General features: G+C 43.1%; 1 protein-coding gene across 3 annotated transcripts; it reads right to left on the bottom strand.

Annotated features, from left to right (window-relative positions):
• Positions 1 to 235: 235 nt before the first annotated feature.
• On the bottom strand, positions 236 to 5,108 carry LOC129338664 (cytochrome c oxidase assembly protein COX19). Of its 3 annotated transcripts, none has more exons than XM_054993059.1 (4): positions 4,965 to 5,108; positions 3,604 to 3,715; positions 2,439 to 2,566; positions 236 to 870 (listed from the first exon to the last, which is right to left on the bottom strand). In XM_054993059.1, exons 1-3 carry the CDS (start codon positions 5,044 to 5,046, stop codon positions 2,479 to 2,481), a joined length of 282 nt encoding a protein of 93 aa, XP_054849034.1. In that variant the 5' UTR covers positions 5,047 to 5,108; the 3' UTR covers positions 236 to 870; positions 2,439 to 2,478. The 3 variants fall into 3 exon arrangements, with proteins under 3 accessions (XP_054849034.1, XP_054849035.1, XP_054849033.1); XM_054993060.1 differs by lacking the exon at positions 236 to 870 and adding an exon at positions 1,948 to 2,279; XM_054993058.1 differs by lacking the exon at positions 236 to 870 and having other exon boundaries at positions 1,948 to 2,566.
• Positions 5,109 to 20,113: the final 15,005 nt, after the last annotated feature.

Below are 20,113 nucleotides of genomic sequence, written 5' to 3' on the forward strand. Positions count from 1 at the left end.
GTTTGTTGCTTCAATTGCTATTTTAATGGTAAGCTGCCTTGAGCAGGACTCTGAAGAGGTGGCACAGAAATATTTTTAATAAATAAGTAAAAGACCTCCACACAGAAAACTACCATGTCAGGGAGAAGGTTCCCTGACATGCTACTTTTCTACAGGCAGAGTACTCCATCATCATTTGCAATCTGAGTCCAGAAACAAGCGATGCTCTGCTTGCAAGAATGAAGCCTCAGGCAGGACATTTGAAATTTGGAACTGAAAAATTAGTATTTTTAAAAAAGGCTTCTCTTTGTTCCAAGCTTCAGAAAGATGCCTCTTAATAAAGATGCTGCCAAATTTAACCTAAACTGGAATTCATAGGACAATCCGGAGGTGCCTGCTTGTGTCAAGGATCCAAGGAGTTTTAGACGAAGCATAAGCAGCATTTAAGAGACTGAAAATACTTTTAAGTTTGTATTTGTAGATGCTGTTATTTTTTCCTCTGCGTTTCTGTTAATGTTCTGATATTTACTTTTTGGATTTGAAACTCCTGCACTGTTGGCAGCAGGTTGACCCATAAAGTTGACCCATAAAGATTAGCTTGCTGCTCCTGTGGAAATGGGCCTCAGATCCCAAAAATAAAGCTAAGTCCACGTCACCATTTTCTTAAATTTTTTTAGCCCAGTGTTTAATGATCTCAAAACCATTCCGATAGAGGCAAGCTTCAAAAAATCCACCAATGCCGGCCAGTCCTTTCCTTAGTGGAAATCACTTTTGAAGCTCTGCGCATCTCTAGTAATTTGATCTCTTCCTGTCCCAAGGCATATCCTTCCAGGAACGTCTCCCAGAGACATTAGAGTTGATCGATTCCTCCTGCGCAGCATCTTGGCATCTCTGGGGAACCAAAGCAAAAATCAAGGGTGATGAGCTTCGAAGTGCTTGTGCCAGGCAGGAACAGTCTGCAGGAACAGGCTGAAATGACGTGCTGTACAACAAGAAAACGGCTGGCGCCAAGGAAGCAACACCAACAGGGTTGCCAATTCTGGTTGGAAAATCCCTAGTGAGAGTTCCCAGAGTTGGCAACCCTAATCTAGCCAGGCTGTCATGCATCTGTGAAGCCACAGACACTTTCCCCTGCAGCCTGACCAGAAGCATAAAGCAGCATTATAAAGGTATCTATAAACCTGCCCTTGGGGCTAAAAGCAGACTCTAAAAGCAGCTTTAAAAGATGAAATCTCTCCGTTAAAAACCTGGGGTTAAAAAAATGTTTTGAACTGGCTCTTAGCACCAGGCAAGATTTAAGGGTGAGGGCACTGCAAAGGAATAGGAACCCCAAATGGCCGCCACACCATTTACTGGGGAAAGGTCACCTTTCCCTTTCCATTTATAACACACGATAAGATCTTGCAGACGCCGTGTTAAAAAAGGGTGCCATTGTTCCGCCGCAAGCAGTAGCCTCAAGCAGATTCTCTTCGTAACAATTAGAGAGCAGAGAGTGGTCAGGAAAATGTCATTCCTCTCCTTGGAAGATGCCAAAGATTGTTCTCACATTTTCTCTGTACTGTTCAGGGGGAAAGTTCCTTGGCTCTCTGGTATGACATCAGATCTACACATTCTTTTCCAGTAAGGCATTAATCCCCTTTTGCACAATAATCCACACCTATAAAGGTTCATTTCACAAATCAACAAACCCCCACTTGCCACAGCAGCTAATCCCACATGCCAAGCTCCATTCCAGATTGTGGACCACATTTCCAACTGACTGCCGTGTTATTAGTAGCTTCCCATGTGGAAAATACTGCAACACAAGCATTATGAAGCATACCGTACCATTACATCATATTAGATACAAGCTATTTTGCTGAAATACGGAAGTTTGGAATGAAGGGATGGCCCAAAAGATTGGCCTCTAGTAAGAAAAGTCTTTTTCATATCTAAAACAGCCAGAGAGAAAAGAAAGGAGAGCAAAAATCAGGAGTAAAAAACCAGGGTTTTTATTTTCCCCCAGTAAATGTAACGCACATTGCAACTACCCTTTACACACAGACCAACTCTAGATGCTTATGCCTGAACGGAAGTCCTACTGGAAATTGAGTTCTAAGCAAGCACACTTAAGATCCATACAGCCATTTCAGGAGAGATAAGACTGGCAGAATTTGATTTATGTGCATTGTCAGCCATGCTTACAACGTCCTTTGGAACCCAGCCATCTGACTCTCTTCTGTTCAGCTAATGCAAGAGGATACAGGTTGTCTGTCATAGATGTTTCAGCAAAACACCAGGCACTATCTGTGAAACAAATGCTGGAATATATAGAGAAAATCTGAATCTCCAAGGAAGAGCTGCCCTCTACCCCACCCCTGAGCCATGTTCTGAGCGATCATTTCAGTTTTTTCTTTCATAACAAATAGCCCCCCAAATATTTTTCCGCAACATACAGTACAATGCGCCTCAGAATTTACGTTGTTCCATGAAAGGCAGCCAGGAATTGTCTTCCTTTCATTATAACTTCTCGTTCTTGGCTTCAAATTTCTCTTCTATGAGGTCTTTAAATCCTAGTTTCTCCAGTGGTTCTCTAGCCATCAGTTGCCTAAACAAAATTTAAAATATTTTTTTAGAAAATATTAAGCTTGGAAGCAACAGGCTTGTTGCTGTTACTAGATCTCCACAATCTTGGCCCCTTTAAAGCAATAATTAAGAGTTAGAGATGCTGAGCCTGGGGTTCCTCGGGTTTACACTCAGAGATGGGCCAGGAGAGCGCGGGGCTTGGAGCTGAGTACATGACTTCGCAGGGTAACTCGTATGTATGAAAACTTCTGATATCCAGGCAGGTCCCTAGGGCAGAAAATGACCTTTGCCCAGCAAACCACTAGCTGATACCTTTTACTGGAGATGCCAGAAACTGACCCATGTCAGAACTGGGATTCAAATCCAGACCTCAAATCAGGGTTGCCAACCTCCAGACGGGTCCTGAAGATCTCCCAGAATGACTACACCCCCAAAATCTCCAGAAATTTCCCAGTCCAGAGCTGGGAACCCTACCCCAAACAGAGACAATAATATAAACACAGCATCGTTCTGATATCCTAACTGGCACTAATGAAGATATCGGCCTCTGCAGGGGAGAGGGAGGGAAAGAAAGTAAAGGAAGTTTGTGGGATTCAAACCTACAGGCACAACGCAAGAATTACCACACCTAATCAACTGCATCCCAAGAATATCAAAATCAGCTTCAAGCAATATGATTGGTTTGGCAGATCAGTGTTTGGAGGGTCTGCGCTTGGCAAAGTCAATTCCAGGTACTTGCCTACTCAGAACACAGCTTTGCACCTCCAAACCCACTTCTAAATCTGAGCTGTGACTGAACATGTACAGAGGCAAATACCCGGTTTCAAAATGCCACCCCTCTTTTTTCTGCAAGCAAGCTAGCAACAGAAGGCAGGTAAAAGGAGGAATATCCCCCACCACCACCACCACCGCAACACCACAATAATGATTTCACAGATAAACCAGTGAGAAGAACCCAGGGGAGTTGACATCCTGGTGTAAGTTGATCCAGCATTCACAATACCACAGCAAATATCCATTTACATAAGTGAGGTTTTGCATAAGCAGAAAAGCACTCACCTGTCCATTCTGCATTCTAAGTATTCCTTCGATTCCTGCCTGCACAGGCTGTTCTCAAAGCTGTTCTCTCGTAGACACCTCATATATTTTTCTTTGAATGCTTTACATTCACCTGCAACAGAAGGAAGGTACATGGGGCGTGGGTGGGGGGAACAGATACAGAATCAGCTCCAAGGTAAAACAAACTGTGATAAAGACAAGACTGGCAGGTGGAGTATTCCATTCTCTCAAGACATTTCTGTAGAGTTCATAAAGCAGCCATACTTAGATGTATTACCCTCACCCCACCCCTTATCGTCCACTTTTTATATTTTGTTATTTTTGTACATTTTTCCTATTATTACATTTAATAAAAGATTATCATTGCATTTTTTAAAAGAATGGCTGTATGTAGGAAGCATAGATAAACAAAATAATTGTGCCTCAACTGGCTACTCTGAATTCTTTTGAGGAAGAACAAGATAAAACTCTTCTTATGAAAAAAAACAGTGTACATTTGAATAATAATTTAGGAAGCTGGATTATTTGAGTGGAGGTTGCAATGACACCTCTTTTCCTCTTCCATCACATAAAATACCCTCCAATTCTTTTCCCAATTTTATATTGTCTTATTATTTTTACACCCTCCTGCTATTCCTCAGTCTACGTTTACACAACTATTGGCATTTATTTTTACTTTTAAAGTGTGACAGAAGAGCTATAGATACATACTTGAAGCAGGTAAGTAAATAAACATTTAAGCAAGAATGGATGACATAGGTGATTTTTTAAAAAAATTACACCTTACAAGGGAAGAGTGAGTATATTCTGTCTTACCTCATTTTTCTCTGTGAAATGCTATTGGATGTATTATGCTATTTTTATTTCATTGTTCTTTAATTGTGCCATCCAGCTTTGGTTGTGTGTATCGTTACTGGGTTTTATTGCATTTTTTCTTCTCAGTGCAACATAAAGAGAGGGACTAGCATCCCTTAACTTATTTATTTATTACTTACCTACATGGAGTGGGGAAGAATGAGAATGGTAGATTTCATTTAAGGAGAGGGGAGAGAGATACTGCGTGTTTTTTAATTTTATTTTAATTTGAAACGTTTGTTAACTCTTATCTTAAGTCGCCTTGAGCCAAGGTGAAAAGGCGGGATAGAAATGTTTTAATAAAAACCACCTGTCCGAACCATTATTGTTAGAACCACTTAAAACTGCTTCTCAGTCTGCAATGAAGTAGCAAAAAGGCGGGGGGCGGAAGTTTTCCTTTGCAGACCAACCAAGGCAAGAGTGCCTCGGGGCATAAGCAGAGTGCTCCAAGGGACTGGCGCTTTGACCAGCCGGAGGGCTCCAAGCCCCGCCCTCTCCCCCCTCACCGAAATGATCCAGGGGGAAGGAGCCTTTGTCCGGCGGCCTGGGCTTGAAGCTCTTGCTCCCGAAGTTCATCGCAGTCGACATGGCTGCAAGAATCGCCTCAGGGCACGGGCCGCCCGCCCGGCAAGCCTCAAATCCGCTTCTACTTCCGGCTTCCGGCGTCGAGCCAAGCTTAACAGAGGGGAAGCGAGATCGCCGAGCCAGGCCAGAGCAAACGATGGCGAAGTGACTCGAGCAGGGATTTCTCCTCTCGTCCTTTCACCCTGGATGGCGTTTCGCGTTGCAACCTTCGCACGTTATTCAGGCTTGAAATCGTAACACGCAGATACACACACACACACACGGTACTGGCAGTACCCTTATGCATTTTTATAATAAGGAGGAAAACCTTGATTTTACAGTTCTCTGCTGCAGGAAAAAACAACATGGTGGCGCCTCAAAGAGTAGTTTTAAAGATGCAACAGTGGTTAGTAAGGTAGTGTGGTGTAGTGGTTAGAGTGGTCTGACTAGGATCTGAGAGACCCAGGTTTGAATAGCCACTCTACCATGGAAGATCACTGGGTGACCTTGGGGCAGTCACACCCTCTCAGCCTAATTTACCTCACAGGTTTGTTGTGAGGATGAAGCGGAGGAGAAGAGAACTATTTTAGCCCCTTTGTGTCCCCATTGGGGAGGGAGGCTGGATGTTAATTATGACTATAAATAAATAAAACAAATCGATTCATGACAAAGCAAAATCCTTACCAACTCCTTAAAAATGGTAGGTAGGGAAAACATCACCTGTGACTCAATTCAAACAGGTGTTCTGTTCTTAGATTTTTTTTGTTCCCCCACTACACCTACACTGAAACTTGAAACTGAAAACGACACCCTGGTCAATTATACAACTACTAGTTTCCATGGGTTGAAATGTGAGGTTTTTATTAATGTTTCTCTTGCGGCCATCAACATCTGATTTTTTTTCTAGATTTGCACACCATTGGTTGTTTTCTGTAATGCAAAACCATACTTTGTAATTAGCTTCCCTTCCTATCATATACCAATAAACTAATATTAGAGGCTTCAAAAGACAAACAGAATGAGTCAAAACAAAATGTTGCATAACAATCAGATTTTAACAAAGCAGATCTTATTTAGAAGGTGCTCTTTGTCTGATCTCTATAAAGGACTTAAGGTTAAATTTGACCAGCTTTTCCGCTGGTGGAACTGGGAGGAGGCCATGTTGGGGATCCTGGGACCTGCATGGCCAAAAGTTGTATGAGATGGGAATTGTAGGAAGGAAAAGGAGTGGGTGAGATGAGCGGAAAAGCTGGCTGCATCCAACCCACAAGTAATTTACAATCCCCTCAAAAGTACATTCTAGTAATTCACCATAATGTTGACAGCCTATTTGAACAGGGAGCTGAAATCACAGTGGAGGGGGAGGGAAGACCCTCACAGATACAGTTTCAAAAAAAGTTAATGCCAAATCTTAACTAGGGAAGAGTGAATTGGGTTTATGTACCTAGGATTGCCAACCACTTGGTGGGGCCTTGATATCTCCTAGAGTTACAACTAATTTCCGGACTAGAGAGATCAATTCCCCTAGAGAAAATGGCAGCTCCACAGGCTCTGCCTCCAAATCTCCAGGAATGTCCAAATCCAGAGCTGGTGACTGTTTGTACCAAGTACCTTCTTTTTCAGCCAGAGTGACCCAAGCTGAACGTGGGTTTGTCCACTCTGCTTAGCTTCCCAGGAAGGTTCTTTCACAATTTCTACAGTAATATTGAAGAGATACTGCCAGCGAAGGATGACACCATTTCTATATTCTTGGGCCAGCTATCCCATCCAGATACTTTGAGAACTATCAGAGTCTTCTTTTAACTTATTTTTAACCTTGGGCAAATTTGTTTTTAACAAAGACTCAACTTTTTTTCTGTTTTAATTGTGATAACAGTTAAGACATACTATTCTTTACAAAGTATTTGATTTTCAAGGGTCTTTGGCAGTGTCCGTTTTCAGAGATGGTAAAATTAAAGATAGAAATAAACAAAGAAAAAAATCAGAGGACTTGGGAAGAATCATAGAGGCTAACAATGCCAGGCATGTTCTTGACAGATTGAAGCCAAATCCTTATGTGTAACTTGCAGAGGAAGGTTTTCTGGGCAAGCTGACGGTTTCAGGTTTTTTTCTGATTTTGCTCTGGGACGAGGGATCTGAATCCTGCCAGAGAGGAAGTCAATGAGATCTTTGCACATTTCTGAGCTTTCCAGTTTTCTGTTAACCCAGCAAAACTCAGGGAAGTGCCAAATGGCTGGGCAAAAATTCCTTTATTTATAACAGGGCTGACAGGATTTTGGATATCCTTTCATCAGCAACAGGAGAGGTGAAGAACTGAAAGGAGACTTGCCAGAGGCATCTCCCCCCTTCCCAAATTCAGGCAGACTAACCAAATCATTGGCAATGTTATGTTTATTTAATTTAGAAGATTTCTGTACTGTCCCTTCAGAGATCTGCTCAAAGTGGCTCACATGACAGAAACATAAAACCATTCAAATTGACAACTGTTTAAAAAAAACCACCAATAAAAACCCAAGAGCTTAAATGCACATAGAAGCCCAAATCACAAACCTTTTAGTTACCTTAAATAATCCTCACAACTGTCCCACAGCCAGAAACAGAAAATCGGTTGCAAAAATGATTCAGGAAAAATAATCCATCAAATCAGCCAATCTGGAACTTGGTATGGTAAAACGGGCATTTCAGGAAGCGCAGTTGAGGCTTAAATCAGCAATGTGAAGCCCCCTGTGATGTTTTTGAAGGTCATCCCCAGCTTTCTCTGACTACCTCATCAGCCCTGGGCCACAGAGCTCTTGCTCCTGCCCCCCCAAGCTATCTTTCATGTGTGAACTCTCTCCAGTGGCCCAATTTTATCACTACAAGCTCCCTGTAGTGCCTGTCAGTTTTGGACAAGAAGCTTGGCTATGTGGTAAAGCATCATGGGACATGTTCAGACATGGGCAAAGCTCATCTCTTGATGCACAGAGAAGTTACAACGGATGACTGTTGTGTCGTCATCCTCCCCCATCGCCAACCTCAACTGCCTTCTACCCCTAGGGCCAAAACTAATTCGTTTCCTCCCTGACCTCTCTCCCCCTACCCTTTCTGTTTGATGGGGCATCAATCACTTATCACACTCTGAGTGTGATAAGTGCTTTTAAATGTTCTTATTTGATATGTGATATTTGTATTTTGTTATCTGCCCTGAGCCTGCGAAAGTGGGGAGGACGGAATATAAATATAATAAATTAAATTAAATTAAATGATGGCTGTTGTGGGTTTTCCAGGCTGTATTGCCGTGGTCAGCACCCCACAAACCTAGTGTATGGTTCTGGTTTGTGGATGATACATTTATCATTTGGAGCCATGGGGAGGAAGAATTGATGGGGTTTTTGAATCATCTCAACAACATCCACCTGAACATACAATTCACAATGGAGAAAGAAATCGAGGGAAAACTCCCATTCCTGGATACCTTGGTCATCCACAAAGCAAACTTTCAGTTAGGTCACAAGGTCTACAGGAAACCAACTCACACTGATCGGTACTTACACAAAAACTCCAATCACCACCCCTGATAGAAAAGAGGCATAATGAAAACATTAGTGGATCGTGCAAGACGGATATGTGAGCCGCACTTTCTCAATGAGGAAATTAATCATCTAAACCACGCACTTCAGGCAAATGGCTACTCCAGAAATGAAATCCGAAGAGCAATCAAACCCAGGATGAATCAAACAACCAAGGAAAAACAGTCTCCTACAGGAAAAGTGTTTTTGCCATATATCAAAGGAATTACTGATCAGATGGGAAAGCTTATGAAAAAGCATAACCTTCAAGCAGTATTCAGACCCACCCGAAAAATACAACAGATGCTACGATCAGCAAAAGACAGTAGAGACCCCCTCACCTCTGCAGGAGTATACCGTATACCCTGCAGCTGTGGACAAGTTTACATCGGGACCACAAAGCGTAGCATCCAGACAAGAATAAAAGAACATGAAAGACACTGCAGACTTGGACAACCTGAAAAATCAGCAGTGGCTGAACATAGCCTAACTCAAACAGGGCACAGTATCTTATTCCAGGACACCAAAATACTGGACAACACTTCCAACTACTTTGTCAGACTGCACAGGGAAGCCATTGAAATTCACAAGCATAAGCAAAACTTCAACAGGAAAGAAGAAACCTTAAGAATGAACAGAGCATGGGCTCCGGTTCTGAAAAACACCAGGCCAACAAAACATTCTATCCCCGGCAATAGCCCTGCAGAGAAGATTAGCACATCAAGTACCAATCGATATGCAAAAGAACCTCCTCAGGATACAGTGAAGCCTCCCGCCATTAGCATTCCACACCCTGGGAAACTCTTACAGGATGACTCAGCTCAACCCCACCCCTCCTGAGTAGATACAAATGACCTACATCTTTTCCACACTGTGACACTGAGAGATCTCTGTCTTTTGGTGCTACACCTCTGAAGATGCCAGCCACAGCTGCTGGCGAAACGTCAGGAACTACAATGCCAAGACCACAGCAATACAGCCCGGAAAACCCACAACAGCCATTGTTCTCTGGCCGTGAAAGCCTTCAACAATACAAATTAAATGATGCTTTTTATAAACACACACACACAACGGATCAGTGTCATCACTTCCCTCTGAGAGACAGTAAATGAGGCTTGGGTAAAAGCAGAAACAAACTCCAATAGCAGCAACGCTTCCTAAATGAGGCCATTCCCCACCACCACCCATGTATGGAAGCAAGCCAGTTGGGAAAATCTGATGTCAGTTCACTTCAAGTGCCGTGCAGAAAGCATCGAGTCAAACTCACACCTGGCTGTTCTCCGCAGGTTCCGGATTCAAAGCTGCCTGGAAACCCCAGAAGGAAGACTGCCATCCAAGATGAAACATCCGTCTTTTAAAGAATTGGGGATTCTCCATCAAAGGGCCAGGCTGACGTCTGTTGCTGCCCTAGGCAAACTAAAAGATATTCCTCTCCTCCTGGTTTTATTGGAGAACAGCAGCTGTGGCACACTGCTGTGATCAAAAGTAAGTTGTGATACAGCTGGCCTCATTTTTAACTCCTCCCTTTTGCAAACATGTATCTAATAGCCACCATCCAAATCAAATAATCCACAAAAGGGAATGTAAGGTAAATATGAAAAGTAAAACAAAATCACAGGATAAAATAAAATCAAGGAAGGATAAAAAAAATGTCAATATCTCAACAGAACTTGGTTGCTGTTTGGTGTTGCCTAGGCAACCAAGAAAGCCAACCAAGATCTCATGATGCTATCTTGCAAAATCTTAGCAGCTATTTTGAGCTGCGGGTGCGGGCAGAACTCAGAGCAAAAGAGGAGAAAGCAAGGATGAGGGGATTTCCTCTGTCCTGGGAGTCCTCAAATCTTCCCCTTAAGTGGTCAACCTGTGTCTGATGTAACACTTCAAACTGCATGCGAGATACTAAATTCTCCTCTGTACTAAGAAAAATGCTCTTTGCACACAGAAAACTAACATGCCAGGAGAAAGGCTGTTCTGGAACCTCTCTCCCTGGCATGCTAGTTTTCTATGTGCACAGAACATTCATTTTTGTACAGAAGCACATTTCCATCATGTCAGCCCACACCTGCATCCCTGTGCGGTCTGGCCCAGATGCAGCAAGTATCTGTGTGTCTGTGCCATGATCCATAGAGGGAGATCAAAGGACACCCCCTGTATCCCTTGCAAATGCAAAGCTGGTGAAAGCAGATTCCTTAGAAGTTTGGAGCCAAAGACCCAGACTGTCTGTAGCAACTCTTTTGCTAGAGTCCAAGATTTTCTTCAAGGCACGTACCCATTCCCATCTGATACTGGGAAACATTTGCTAAGTCCCACAATTGTAAATGGTATTGCTTAAGTTTTGGATGGCCCTTATTTGAATGGGTTCCTTCCATTGTGTTTATGAACTATCCTTGCCTGAGTACTGCTTCTAGTGGGGGGAACTTGTTTGTCTTTAAAGTGCTACTGGACTCAGATTTTGTTCTATTACTACAGATTAAAATGGCTAGCCACCTGAAACTAATTCTAGGGGAATTACGGTGTATTTTAATACCTTTTAATTGATCTCATAAGCATATTTGGAGGGTATTTTTATAAGAGTTTTTGTCATGAAGTCACAGCCTACTTACGGTGACTCAGTAGGGTTTTCAAGGCAAGAGAGGTTCAAAGGAGGCTTGCCTGCCTGCGCATACTGACCCTGGACTTCCATGGTGGTCTCCCATCCAAGTACTAACCAGAGCTCACCCTGCTTATTACCCAAGATCCAGTGGCATAGTGTGGGAGGGGCCAGAGGGGCGGCCGCCCTGGGCACAAAATTATTAGGGAGTGCCAGCCACCGAGGAGAGCCTGCGCCACGTGCGTGGGAGCCAGGAGGCCACCTGCACCACCCTGGCTGCCCACCATGCTGACAGGGTAGCCAGCTTGCTGGGCGCTGAGCTGGCCCTCCGTGGCTGCTGGCCAAGGAGCACACCAAGTGGGTGGCAGCAATGCGGGCGGCTGCAGTGAGCGGCTGTGGTGGAGAGGTAAGGGGTGAGGAGGCAAGCGGCTCCCAAATCGCGGGAGCGCTCCCGAGGGGGGCAAGCAGCTGTGGCAATATGTTCAAATGTTGATAAGTTTATAAGATCTTCAATCCAGTGATTTACAGGAGGTGGACCTTTATCTTTCCAGTGTTGAAGTATAAGTCTTTTAGCAACTGTAAGGGCACAGAGGTTCCATTTCTGTTGACCATCAGTTAGATTTCAAGAGACAGGCAAGTAGTTTAAGAGTGTATTAACATCCTCAGAAATAAATGAGTTTTCTAACACAGAATTAATATAACTAATAATTTCCTCCCCAAAGGGCTGAATGACTAAACATGACCAAAGCATATACTTAAGAGATCCATTTTGTGAATTACACCATCAACAGACACTGCGCTTAAACCTTTAGTAAAAAGATGCTGTGGTGTCCAATATACCCTTAATATATTTTTTTTTGCTGATTAAATCGCAACTTAAGATCCATAGTAGCAACAGGTATATGACTTAAGTCCTTATGCTGTTGCTGTAGCAAAACTGGACATTCCAGGTTATTATTCCATGCATCTCTAAGATTCTGTGTATCATATTTATTAATCAACTTCTAATATTTATATACAAATATTGTAGATTTTGCTTTCTGCATTGATTCAATAAGAATCTCCAAAAGTGGGGGAAATTCTGAAGCACTCAAAGCTGCCGGACCATATTTGGTCACCAAAAAATGTTGCAATTGTATATATTGCCATTTGGCAAATCATATTTCCCAACCCAGAGTTGGCAACCCTAGGTAACAAGTAACCATGGTGATAATAACCCTAACTGATTAAGGTCTCCTAGCTGGGGGACCTAATTTAAAAAATGCATGCGCAAACCTCCACATTCCCTCTGTCTTAATCTCTGTGCTGAAAAATAATATATACATCACCCCATTTCAAGAAAGTGGGCTTAAGTTCATGGTATCCCAGTGACACCTATGTTCTGCTTTGCCAAGAGAATGAAAAAAAAATTGTGATGAGCCAGTTTTGGGTAAACCCCCCTACAAAAAAAGGAATGTACTACCCCCCCTCCCACCAACTCAAACCAAATATTAACATTTTTGGGTGAAAGGAAACACCTGCAAGACAAATTTGATCACAAAGGTTAATGGAAAGAAACATTCCAAGCTGACAGAAGACATTATCCTCATTGGCCACGCCTGCCATTTTGGTATAGAAACTGTATTCTGGGTCATCAACCTGTCATTTGATGGGGGAGAAAATGTGTTTAGTTTTAACGACATTAACTTCTTCTGAGATTTGTAAAGCCGTTTACACTCCATGCATAGTCCACTCAAAATATATGTCAGGTACCGTATGCATGAAATACTAAAGGAATCCATCAACTGTCAAAGGCTGCTCTTACGGTTAATGGATGAGCCCTATACTTCACTCCGGCACAGAGACAATGTAAAGGCTGATCTGCCCCTGGGCAGGTTTTAAGTCTCTGGTGGACAGTGCAATTAATCCCTCCTTGTGACAAACACATTTTTTCTTGTCATGAGTAGGTGATCCAGCATCAGGAAAAGGGAAGACAGACATGGTGGCAACTACACTTTTCTGTAAGCCTCATGTGGACCCTTTAGAACTGATCTATCCATGATACAGACGGAGGTGGTAGATTGAGGAGGGGTGGGATGGGAACGGAATTCTGAAATCTGCCGTGTCAGAACACAGTGAATAGTACAAACAGCACCATTTGTTCCTTTGCAGGGGGGGAAAACTCCATGCATGCAGAAAACTAGCACACAAGGATGGAAAGTTCTACACTTTCTTATTTATCCTGCCTACTTCCAAAGTGCTCAGGGCAGCGTATACAGCTCTCCTGTCCTCCATGGATGAGGAAGAGTACTAAGAGGCCCAAGACTGGCCCATATGTTATATGGTAGATTGGAACTGTCTCAGTCCAGGGCTCTAAGCGATGCACCACACTGGCCTACATGGGTAGTTTTCCATTTGTAGGGAGCTATAAGCCCCTTTCTGCATCAAAAGTGATGTACTCTCCCCCCTCAGGTAGGGTTGCCAGCCTCCAGGTAGTAAGCAGAAATAGCAGGGAAGACCCGGATAGTAGTGGCTAGAAATAACAAGTCCGGGAATATACCGTTAGCCAACAATTAAATTGTATAATATTCTTTTTTAAATAAGTGCAAAGTGCAAAAGTGCCAAAAGTGCCTTAATAAATATACAATTTCAATAAATACAATTATACACAATACTCTTCCTATGTCCAAGTTGTTATGGTAAACACTTATATCCAACAAGACTGTAGTAAACGCCACAATGGGCACACTCATAAAAGTCACAGAGCTAGGAGAAGAGGTGACTCCAGTCCAATCCTAGTTGCAATAATCTCCAAAGATGTGCCGACGGGATTATGCAGGCATATTAGACAATTCCCGTTTCGTGTATATAACACTTCTTCTGGGCACAATTAAAGCTGGACTTTTTTGAGAACTACTGGAATTGTTGTGGTTATATTAATTTCCTCCTAGGATTCAGTCATTGACAGAACTCAACGTTGGGGCTCACTGAGGATTGAGCTGCAAGCCATGGGCCTTTGTCTGCAGATTCACATCTTTTGTCTCACCCAAGCTTTGTAGGGTACAGCTTCAAATCCAAAGGACATTCTAGAAACAAGTCCACAAGAACAGGCCCCAGTCAGAGACAAGAAACTCCATTCCAAACACAGCACCAAGGTCAGTAATGAGCTGACAAGTTGCTTCCACTACAGCTGACAAGTTGCTTCTTGCAGCTGTAATGGAGAGCCAAGCTGTAAAACCAGGATGCCTACATTTCCCATCAAAACTTGAGGTAAGCTGACAAGTGTCCAACCTGTGTAAGGCGTCACTTGTAGCTTGGCTCTATAACTCTGGGCCTTTCTCAAATACTGACAGACAGTACTAATGAAAGAGGCCATACCTTGGACTTAATATTTTCCACTGAACTTTTGAGGAAAAGTCTTGTTTCAACATTGAAGATTCGGTCTGAACTGTGGACAGACCATCATTTGAAGGCAAAAGTGAATATAGCCCTCAAAGGGTGACCAGTTAAAATGATTCCACAAAGGCTCATGGATCCTTCTGGGTTCCAAAATGCCTTGAGGGATTTTAGAATTCCAGGCGCATGTTCTACAGAGGCTGCTGTAGGAGCTTGGAACGTGAAGCTATTGATGCCCTTGATCCTTGCTGACTCCTTGGGACAGAAGCCAGCCCCATGGTTTGCCATGGAGCTGGGTGACCTAAAGAGGGTTGGAAGATGCCTTGAAAGATGCTGGCAGAAAACTCGCACTGTAACTGTTAGATGGTGCTACGGAACCCACTGGGGGACCCACGAAACGGAAATGAAAACTGCAAAGAAACGTTATTTCTTGGCAACTATTGCACCAGCTAGTTCACGACCATCCCAATTGTTCAAGGTATCTCATCATCCTCTGACTCCTAAATCTGAATATTTACTGCGTCAAGAACAGACAATTAGCTGTGAGGCCTTTGCAATGTTTCCCCCCCAATAAAATAGCACGAATACGCTTTGATCCGGCTGTTGGCTGTAATACAGATGAAATGGAAGAAATACTTAATACACCGTCTGGCTCACGTGTGGACTGCTTTGAACCAGTTACAATGAGAGATCTTAACAGGGTCCTGACTTCTGTGAAGGCCACTATTTGTGCACAGGCTCCTTGCCCATCCTGGATGTTAAAATCAAGCAAGGACCACATAAATGAACCACTGAGGTCAATTGTAAATCAATTGCTCACTCAAGATACTTTCCCCCGGCTGCTCAAACAATCCATCCGCTAATTAAAAAACCATCCCTAGACAGAAATGTTGTGGCCAATTATCATCCAGTCTCTAATCTGCCCTTTCTGGGGGCAAAGTGATTGAGAGAGCAGTAGCTGACCAACTACAGGTGCCTCTAGTGCTCTGGACCTATTTCAGGCTGGATTCAGAACTGGACAGAAACTGTTCTAGTAGCTTTATTGGATGATCTCTTTCTGAATATTGACAAAAGCCATGCCTTGTTATTGCTCCTCCTGGATCTATCTGCTGCCTTTGACACAGTACACCATGCCATCCTGTTGAGGTGTTTGGAGGCAGAAGTGGGCATCAAAGTATGTGCCTTGGACTAAATAATTTCTCATGGAATGGACTCAAAGGATTTCCATCGGAGATCATCTCCAGGATAGGAATTACCTTGCAGGGTTCCACAGGGTGCAATCTTATCTCCCATGTTATTCAACCTTCATGTAACGCCTTTAGGAGAACTCATCCACATCTGTGGAGTGGGATGCCATCAATATGCAGATGACACTCAACTCTGTATCGCACTATTGAAATCACCACAGGATGCAGTAGAAATCTTAGATCACTGCCTGACAGCCATGGTGAAATGGCTGAAAACAAATAAACTGAAATTGAACTCAGACAAGACAGAAGTGATGCTGGTTGGGAAGACAGACATCTTGAAGGACATTGTACTCCCCACTTTCAATGGGAGGTCGTCTGACCCTTGCAGACTCAATTAAAAGCCATGGGGTACTCCTGTACTTAAGGTTCTTGAATGACATCTTCATCATTTGGACCCATGGGAAGGAGGCCCTTGAGAGATTTCACCAGGACTTCAACAACTTTCACTCCACCATCAACCTGACCACTCTACACAACAGGTACACTTCCTGAACACCACTGTACAAGTACATAATGGACAGATAAAGATCACTTTATACCAAAAACCCACTGACCGATACTCATATCTACATGCCTCCTGCTACTACCCAAAACATACCACTCGGTCAATTGTCTACAGCCAAGCCTTACATTACAATCGTATTTGCTCCATTGCTCTTGATCAGGACTCTCACTTAAGAGATTTACAACAAGCATTTTGGGGGCTACAGTACCCACCAAATGAGATGAAGAAACAAATCGACAGGGCTAGACTAGTACCCAGAAACAGCCTACTCCAGGACAAACCAAAAAGAACCAAAAGAACACCACTGGTTGTCACCTATAGTTCCCAGCTCAAACCTATCCAACGTATCATCAGTGATCTACAGCCCATCCTGGAAAACGATGCCTCTCTCTCACAAGCCCTGGGTGGAAGACCTCTCCTTGCCTACAGACAGCCCCCCCAACCTTAAATAACTTCTCACTAACAACCATGAACTGGCTAACAGAGTCACCGACACATGAACCAGACCCTGCAACAGACCCAGACGCCAACTCTGCCCACACGTCTACCCAGAAAATACGATCACAGGACCCAATGGTGTCAACTACACAATCTCTGGCTCTTACAGCTGCTTATCCTCCAATGTGATATATGCCCTCATGTGCCAACAATGCCCATCTGCTCTGTACATAGGACAAACCAGCCAACCTCTGCACAAAAGAATAAATGGACACAAATCTGACATCAAAAATGGCAATATCCAGAACCAGTAGGAGAACACTTAAATCTACCAGGACACTTCATCAAAGACTTAAAGACTACCAAAGTTCAACAGAAACATTTCAAAAACAAAATCCAATGGGAAGCTGCTGAATTGGAATTCATATGTAAATCTGACTCAGTCAGACTTGGATCGAATAGAGACTCTGAACGGTTATCTCATTATCAGAAGTAACTGCCTTCAGGCATTCCAGTCAGATTCAGCAATAGAGGGAAGGAGTCACACCCAGCCTGGATTGCGCGCTCCACCTCTTTCAGTCAGTCAGTAACCTTTTATTGGCATTCAATTAAAAAAAAAACAATTTACACGAAGAGAGACAGAGACAAGGTACAACAAGATCAGACGGCAGTAGAATTAACCATGTACTCCCTAATCCACATGGCAATTGAGAGGTACAATGTAACCGTATAAGTGGTATGGGAGCACTGGTTGGATAGTAACAAAAAAACTAACCTTCTGTCAGATTGACCCTGTAAGGTTATATAATAAAGGGCTAATCAAGGAGTCCCGCACATGAACATAAAAGTCACAATAAAATAAAACATGAATTGCTTATTCAGGTTGTCTCCTTCCGCAGGGACAGAGTCTTTTAAGATAGGGCGTATTTATAAATAGACATGGGCACGAACCGCATTACAAACCAATAAAACCCACGAACTGCCTGATTATCAGTTCGCGAACCGGTGGTTCATGAGGGTCCCTGGCCAACGAACCAGCGTTCGTTTGAAGCCCGGTTCGTTGCGTTCACCCGTGGTTCGTGAAGCCAGACAGTCAGGCACAAGCAATCAATTCCCTTGGAAACAGAGCTGGGGGAATGCCTGAACTCTGTCTGCACTCCTTCTGTCGCCCTGGAAACCCGAATCGAAGTTCAGCTTACCTTGATCGGCAGGTCTTCCTTTCAACCATGGAGGTGCAAATTGGTTACAATTGGTGACATGGGAGAGGACACCCGGGGGGAGGGAGGGGGAAGGGGGTGTTCTGTAGTAGCCATGGACACTTCAATCTCATCCCTGCAAACCCTGATAGGCAGTTCTGACGGCCAAACCCTTGTACACTGGGCCAACGTCAACTGGTGGCTCTAATTGTATTGAATGGGAGTTTCCTGGGGGCTTTGGATTGGAGAGGGTATAACTCCAAGATCCCTATTGCAATCTTGACCAGACTTGGGTGCTGGCTGGAGGAGAGCCTGCTAAACACTCCCTGGGAATATGGGCTCTCTAAGTCCAATGGGGGCCATTCTGACGCCCACAAACCACGAACCTCGAACCGGTTTGGCAACAGGAGAAGTTCATTGTGGTTCGCTGGTTCAGGTTCATCGTCGGCACCGAACCACGAACTGCTGGTTCATTAAATTTTTTTGGTTCATGCCTATGTCTATTTATAAATCTCCCTAACAGAATTTCAGAGGGTAAAACGTTAAAACGAGCGAGCATAAAAGCTCGGCGAAACTGGGGGAAAGTCAACAATGAGAGGTAAGTGACAGGGGTTCTGTACTTAGGAGTGATTCCGAACTCCAGCGGGGAGCAGGTCTACTGTGCAAGAGAACAGAGAGTTTGCCTATCGATATCTAGCAGCCTTTGTTTTAGGAATCTATATGCTTGACTTTCAGTTAACATTAGGAGGGAATTAAAAGAGATCCCTATAGACTGTAATTTTCTCAGGCTGTACTGTAGGTAGCTTGTTTCAAAGAGATGCTGTAGGGACCGCAGATTTCACCACTATGTACTATTTATTGCCTTATGTCCTATCTGTTGTCCTATCTGTTGCTTTAAATATCATCCTACTGGGTAGTTCTAGGTTGTTTAATGTCAGTCTTAGATTTGCTTATGCTCTGTTTCAGCATTTTTTTCAACTTTGTATTGGATTTTTGCTGATGCGATATCTTTGTAAATTTGCATTTATGTGCCCAATGACATTGTTTATTGAAATGTCCTTGATATTGTCTGCACTAATCTCACACTATGTAATCTGCCTTGAGTCTCAGTGAGAAAGGTGGACTATAAATGTCATAAAGAAATTTAAAACATGAAAATCCTACCACTGCACTGTCTCTCACACCAGATAGGGAATATGGGTTTGTGAGGATTTGCAATGGAGGCCCTATCTCCCCTCGCAACTGACCACCATTCATGAAGGAGCATCACAACCCACCTTTCTCACTTTTGCATGCACTCAACCAAAGAAGCACGTACGCTGGCCTTTGGGGCATTGACACAAAACAGAAGCATTCTCTAGACAGGAATTTCTTGTTGCTACAGGAGCCCTGAGTAACTTGGCATTTAATGGCTCTATTCTAACATCCAGAGCCTTTTGTATGAGACCATTTAAGCTTGCGGAGGACAACATTCTCCCTATCAATCATGAGCAGAAGTCCAGAGTATGGGTCAGGCACATACTTTGGGAGGCTGGGGGGTATATTTTGGAAAGAGAAATCCACCCAGGTTATGATGACTTATATCAAGCTGGTTCTGGGTTTTTAATACAATACAATACAATACAATACAATACAATACAATACAATATAATATAATATAATATAATATAATATAATATAATATAATATAATATAATATAATATAATATAATATAATATAATATAATATAATATATAAATCACACACACACCTACATGTGTGATTCATGAAGAAAAGAAAATGACTCATGTCTGAAGAAGGGAGCTCTGACTCTCAAAAGCTTACACTCTGAAAATCTTGTTAGTCTCCAAGGCGCCACTGGACTCAAATCCTGCTGTTCTACTACAGACCAACAAAGCTACCCGCTTAAAGAACAAGGTACCCTCGATAGTTATACATTACAAAACCAGCCCTGTTCAACCATCACAAAGACTAAACAGTACCTGGGCCAAAACACCAGCCACAGAGAAAGCTGTAAGGTATGACCTACATAAAAAGTGAAGAAATCAAATGGAAAACATTAGCGAGAAAGTCGAAACATGTTTCTGAGGGATTAAATTTGTTCAGGAGTTCCAGAATCACCTCGAATGCAAAAGCTAAGACGCTCACTTCCAGTACCATACACGTGATTTAGGTCTTAGAGTCCAGG

The sequence above is a fragment of the Eublepharis macularius genome, chromosome 12 (genome assembly GCF_028583425.1).
Source record: "Eublepharis macularius isolate TG4126 chromosome 12, MPM_Emac_v1.0, whole genome shotgun sequence".
NCBI lineage: Eukaryota > Metazoa > Chordata > Lepidosauria > Squamata > Eublepharidae > Eublepharis > Eublepharis macularius.